Source organism: Capsicum annuum, chromosome 2 (genome assembly GCF_002878395.1).
Source record: "Capsicum annuum cultivar UCD-10X-F1 chromosome 2, UCD10Xv1.1, whole genome shotgun sequence".
In the NCBI taxonomy this organism is placed as follows: Eukaryota; Viridiplantae; Streptophyta; class Magnoliopsida; order Solanales; family Solanaceae; genus Capsicum; species Capsicum annuum.
Window position 1 is genome coordinate 150,529,708 of NC_061112.1, and position 6,650 is coordinate 150,536,357.

Genomic DNA, 6,650 nt, shown 5'->3' on the forward strand with positions numbered 1-6,650 from the left:
ATTAGAATGGATGGGAAATTAAAGTTAGTTGTCAAATAAGAGAGAGTTGAAGTTGAAGATCAATTTAACTGTTGAGTGTTGATGCTCCTTTGATTTAAGATATTAGGTAAAATTAAAGTCATTATTTATCTTTATTGGTAGTTAAATGTGTTGACAGTTGACTAGGTTAGTTACAACAGGAGATCAATGTCTTAATGTACGTAACAACATATGTACTGTTAACGGTTGAACTAGAAAAGGACTTCTAGTGTGAAGCTTGCTTTAAAGTTTAAACCAATATCTTATATCAAAATGGATTGGAAATTAGTGGCCATAGAAGGGTGGGTTTACGAATTTAATAGTTGATGCATCTTTTACTTTAAAGCCCTAGGGGACAAATCGAGTGATCTTAAATGTTAGGGTAACATCAAATAATACATTGACAGTTAGATCGACCTTATTTATATTTAATTCGAACTATATATAGAATTGATAATATGAAGTTTTTTAGTAATATATAATATACTTATACTAAATTCGCTTTCTCATTATAGCTACAAAAGATGAGTAATGATTAAATAAAATGATAGTATATAGCTTGTGAGCTAAAATCCTAGATCTTTATTATTAATGTGAAGTTTAATAGATGAGTTTGGTGAAAGAGTGGAGATGTGTGGAAATGATCACATGATATTGTACATGGAGACATGCACAAGAAGGCCCACCTTGTTAGTACAATAACAAACACATTTCTTTAAGCCCACTTGAGATCAAACCCCAGCTTGGAAACAAACAAACACAAATTTTTAAGCTTAGTTATGGCCTCCACCCCCACGCCCCTCTCCCCCCCCAACCCCTCAAATACTAAGAGGTTAAGAGGTTTAGTAGTTGATTAAAGTTATGTCATAATTCTATATATTGTATAATACAAGGGATTAGTTATTTATGTAGTACTTATTCCACCTTTTATCTTGCATAAAATAATACATAGAATGTCCTAATAATTTATATATATACTGGTTTTGCGAGTTTCTAAATTCCAAATCAAACACTATATTATATTAATACATTTATAGCTTACCTCCTAATTAGCTAACAAAATATATATGGTATTATTATTTGTACAGAATTTAATTTTAGCATAACTCACCTCCAAATCAGCTACCATACCAAACGAGCATAACTAGTATAGAACTTGGAGTTGTAGTAGTAGAAGTAAGTGTGAGTTACCATTACCACTTAAGAAAAAGTTTTTACTGAAAAAGGAGGTGTGTTTCTTGAATGCAATTGTCCAACATCACTTTCTATGTTTTCTCTCTCTTTCCTTGTGGTCCTTTAAAGCTAGTTCGTTATCTCTTCTCTTCTTACTCTCTCCTTTTCTCTAACTAGTAACTACCACACCACAACTTCTTCTTCCTCTCCTTATTCCCAACTTCCACAACAAAAACAATAGGAAGAAAACTCTTCTTTCTTTTACATCTATAAGCTTTCCATTCTAGCAAAACAGATAAAAAGGAGACGAATATCCAAACCTAAATTTGTGAGAGAAAAGAGAGACATATTTTTATTTTTTTGAATTTAAGGATGTCAAGCAGAAGGTCGAGGCAGTCATCAACAGGGTCTTCGAGGATTTCAGATGATCAAATTATTGAACTCGTCTCAAAATTGCAACAACTTCTTCCAGAGATTCGCAATCGTCGCTCTAGCAAGGTTTTTCAATTATACTTTTTCTTATTATGGTGCATGTTAGTTTATACTTATACATGCAGCTACATTTGAATCTTTATTTTTGAAATGCATAATTGCAGTACATAGAATTAAGTTGGAATTCTTTGCAAGGAAACTAAAAAGAGAGAATTAATTGTCTAACAGTATAACGAGGCAAGGTCACATCATGTGGAGCTCTACGCACCTCTTGTCTGTGTTACTCACATTAATGATAGTATTATTCATGAAGGAACATATTTCGCCTGTTATATTCAAGCATTTATTTTATGTCTCTTTTTGCACTCTAAGGTCCATTTCACATATATCCTAATTTGTCTTGCACAAAGTAGATATGTTAGCAAACACCTTTTTTAACATATTGTTATATTTTAATGTCTTTTACCAAATAACTTATGAGCGATTACTTACTTGTAGTTATGATTTAACTAGAATCAACCATGCAAAATTACCTAAGGAAAAGGGAAATAGAAATGTCTCTCTTTCTCACACACTCTTCATGTATGTACTTCATTTTCTTGGAAAAGATATAAGTTTGGCATACAAAAGTAGAATTTTATGATTTGAATAATGTTTTCTGACCATGCCTAGGACCATGCTTTGGGTCCCAACTCCCAAAAAATACAGAGCCAAATTGTGAATTTGTAGGTCAATGACTCGAACATAGTCAAAGATTTGCAATGCATCATTGCACAAATTAAGGCACGTCTACTACTTGTCTACATAAATTATCACGTAGCACAACATGTTGACTCTAGAATTTAGGAGTAAAAAGTGATAGGAGTGCTTTAGTTTAGGATCGGAGTTGATTAATTAATTAAAAAAAGGACCGTCAAGTGCACGAAGAACAATGCATTAGCAAAGGTCTTGGGAAGGGCCACACTTTAACGGGTGTTATATAGACAGTCTACCCTAATACGTACTAGCACTAGTCACAACTTCCGAACCAACTTTACCGTCGCTCCAAGCTCTCCTTCGAGTTGATTTAATAAATTGTTCAATATTTGTGTTGTATTCTCATATATGTTTGGTTGGTCACACTAATGCAGGCATCGGCATCAAAGGTACTTCAAGAAACTTGTAACTACATAAGAAATTTGAATAGACAAGTGGATGATCTTAGTGATCGACTTTCTCAGTTACTCTCCACTATTGATGCTGATAGTCCAGAAGCTGCAATCATCCGTAGTTTATTAATGTAGTAACTATATAATTAATGATGTTTTTTTTATTTTCCATTTCTAAATATTGGAGTTATATTTATATACTACCAAGTTCTTGTTTTTTCTTTTTTGTTGCTCTAGTAGACTCAGGTGGTCACTAGCTAGGCCAATCATGAGTTAGAATTTAATTAGAATTCAACTGTTAGTAGTGCTGGTTGAGCCAATGTGATCCCCTAGCTACGTACGGTCACACGCTTGTAATTATATTTCCCTTAGTTATATAATTAATTAATAAGATATGAACTTTTGTGCTTTAAAACCCCTTTTCTTTTAGTAGTTATATATTGCATTTAATTGATCCACATTGAAGCAAGAAACTAATAACATGCATGTGAACTCGAGATTAAACAAATCGATTTAAAAGGAAGAAAATGTTGCTTAAGGATCAGATAGGACTACTTATTATGTCGATAAATTTCTTATTGGAGAAGGCAAACTACGAACTACGAACAATAACAATAACAATATATTAGTGTAATCTCACAAAAAATTGAATTACTAAAAAGAGAAATGAAAATTAGCAAAGAAAAAGACAAAAAAGGATTAAGTCCGTGGTGAGTAGAGTAAGTTGAGGGTCAATGTTGGTCTGAAAGTTATCAATCACCTGAAGTACCGCTCCAATGCCAAACAAAAAAATGGAAATCAACGCTCCAAATTCTGTCATATTATAAAGAATATAATTCAATAATGAAAAGAATCAACGAAAAATGAATAAATTTCTATCAGGTGCCCATTACCTTTGGCAATGAATAGGAAAATATGTTTGATTAATTCGTAAGTCCTCTGTGGATCAGTACGAATTTAAGAAAGAAAGAAAACTTTCGAAGTCTTTAAGTAAATCATAACAATTGTATGAACATAAGATTTTTGAACAACCAATACAGAATCTTTAGGTCATGAATGGATCAGCCCAAGATCATTATTTAAACCTTTTTGAAACCTTTACACAACATGAGTTGACAAATGCTCTTAACACCTTCATGCGTGTCTTTTTTCTTTAGAAGACTGAAAAGTGGACTTAATGAAGAGAGAGATCAGGTTCAAAATTTGTGGACACACTAGGCTCGCTCAACAGGCTGTGGAATGGGCATGAAGCAAAATTTGTGCATATATGGCTCGATAGATCGAATTGAAAAGAAGTCGTCTAGAGCAGCTCCATGGACTGAATTGAGAAATTAAATGAACAGAAGAAGATTGGACAAATGGGCTTAGTGTGGTTTTGACTCTCATATCAAGTTGAAGTTTTAAATGCAAAAACTAAAGCCAAGAATGACAAAAGTGTGTTTGAATTGCAAAGGTCTGAACGTGTACAAGTACGAAACTTGAGAAAAAGTATAAAGCTAAGTGTTTACAGCTACGGGTGTTCATGGCTCAGTTTGGGTCGGTTATTGGTCAAAATCATAACCAAACTAACTTAGTCGGTTTTTAAATTTCTAAAACCAAACCAAACCAAACAAAAAAATAACCATTGGTTTGATTCTTATCGGTTTGATTCGGTTTTTTCGATTTATTACTTTAGCTAATGACAAAAGTTGAAGATTTAAAAAAAAAAAAAATTCAATCTAACATATGAGATATCAACCGAGTGTTGTATCTCAACCTTGAAACTAAAATGTCAACTGAGTGTTATACTTCAGCAAAGCCATGAACAACACCATATGAACGCTTCTAAAAAAAATATTTAAAAACTATATTTAACAGAATGATATGATAAACCCAGCAAAAGATGAACACATAAACTTCTTGCTCGACAAGGTTCAAAAAGAAAGTTAAAATTAGTGATTGTCGATAGTCTAATGAATCTTAGCTGTAAATTTCAATATATAACAAGTATTATTTTTAAAATTAGTATCATTTGTCATTTAAAGTGCAAATTTCATTTAGAATCCCATAAGGTACTGTCAACTGGATGAAAACATATGACAGAATGTATTACGACTAAAGTTAAATCATGATTAAAATATAAAATGTAACATATATATATATATATCGGTTCGGTTTGGTTATTTTGTCGGTTATTTTAGAGTAAAATCAAACCAAACCAAATTAGTATCGATTTTTAAAAATTCAAAACCAAACCAAACCTAACCAAATATCAAATTTTTTAATCGGTTTGATTTTTAACGGAACCGTGAACCACCCTAATTACAGCATGTCTCTATAAATTATGTTTATAGTAGTAATTCTTGTAACATTTGTGGTTCATTCACGTGAGAAGTTCAAATTAAATTACTGTATTTAAAAGGAATCATTCTTTCCAAAATAAACTTTTAAAAAAAGAAAAATCTAACATTGGGAGTAAGACTTTTTAAATTGTGGTCTTGAGCATGTTATCATAGTTGTGTGGCTACAAAAGTTTTTCACCAAGGATAAAACTGAAAGGTAACATTATATTAATTATTTTCAAGTTCAAAAAAGTATTTGTATTTTTTTATTTTTTTTTGTAAGTGACTAAAGAAGTAAATAGAAGGGAGAATTGATTTTTTAGGTTTGATACATTTTTTAAATTTTCATCTTCCCTTTTACCAGAGATCTTCATTTTTACATAAAAGATTTGAAAAGATTATTTTGTTCTATTGATTTTACAGTGGTCAAGAGATCTGTGTGATGGATTTTGACAGCGATGATATTTACATGGTGGCGAACGACTAATTAGAGGAAGCGAAAATGGAATACTAGGTTGCAAAAGTTAAGCCCTTTGGCTTTCCCAAATAATATTGGTTCATTAGCGTTTAAAGGTAATTTCGAGCCAAAACTATAGCGACGTCGATGTAGATAGTCTCCAAAAGTAACAACATTTGGCATAGGTTAGTAGATAGGTGTTGAATTATAAGGATGTCATGAGATCACATCAATATAAACAGTTATGTAGATGAGTATGATTGAAATTGAATTAATAAGATTGTCAATAATAAATGGAGAAAGATGTGAGATATGTAGCAATAATAATGTAATCCATATTGAATCGACAAATTTGCAGTTTGCGCCCTCAACGAGAAGAGAAAAAGACATTTGCTCTGTGTTTCAGCAGGGTGTCTCTATATATGTGTTTTTGTGTCTTAATCAAATAAATAAAAAGAATAAATATAAAAACATACATACAATATATTATAATTATATCTATACCTATATAATGCATGGATTCTGATAACGATGAGCCCAGCCATATTTATCATTGACGACGACTCTGATATTCCTGTTACAGTTGCAATATCTAATATGGGTACCACAGCAAATCAAGATACCTTTTTCTCATGATTTTATTTTCATAATTACTAACTATTTGAAAAGGAATTTCTGGTGAAACATCAATACATGTCAATTCAACCACAAATATTTTTTCTTCCCAATAATTGTATTCCATGGTTTGATTGGTCTCTACTATTTAGGAATTTATTCTATTGGATCATCTTACTTAAAAAGGCATTAAACACTAAATGCGTTCTAATCTTCTTTTGGAACAACTGCTGGTCTAATTACAACTCGGTAATCACATATATACGAGCAGGGCGAAGCTAGAGTGTCAGTTGCGTGTTCGACCAAACGCAATAGCTTCAGTTCAAATTCATTATGTATTTGTGCTAAAAATCGATTGAATTTGTACAAATTACTAAAATAGAATCCAGCAGCTTAAAAGAAATTAGATTTCAGAATCCATAATTTTTAATTTCTGACTCCGCCTCTACAATAATACGAACCTATGGAGTTGGGTAGTTGCTAAGT

The 6,650-nt window shown here is 31.8% G+C and overlaps 1 protein-coding gene across 1 annotated transcript; it reads left to right on the forward strand.

Annotated features, from left to right (window-relative positions):
- The first annotated feature begins 1,051 nt into the window (after nucleotides 1-1,051).
- On the forward strand, nucleotides 1,052-3,186 carry LOC107860541 (transcription factor PRE1). The gene is made up of 2 exons (XM_016705931.2): nucleotides 1,052-1,689; nucleotides 2,754-3,186. Exons 1-2 carry the CDS (start codon nucleotides 1,564-1,566, stop codon nucleotides 2,904-2,906), a joined length of 279 nt encoding a protein of 92 aa, XP_016561417.1. The 5' UTR covers nucleotides 1,052-1,563; the 3' UTR covers nucleotides 2,907-3,186.
- Nucleotides 3,187-6,650: the final 3,464 nt, after the last annotated feature.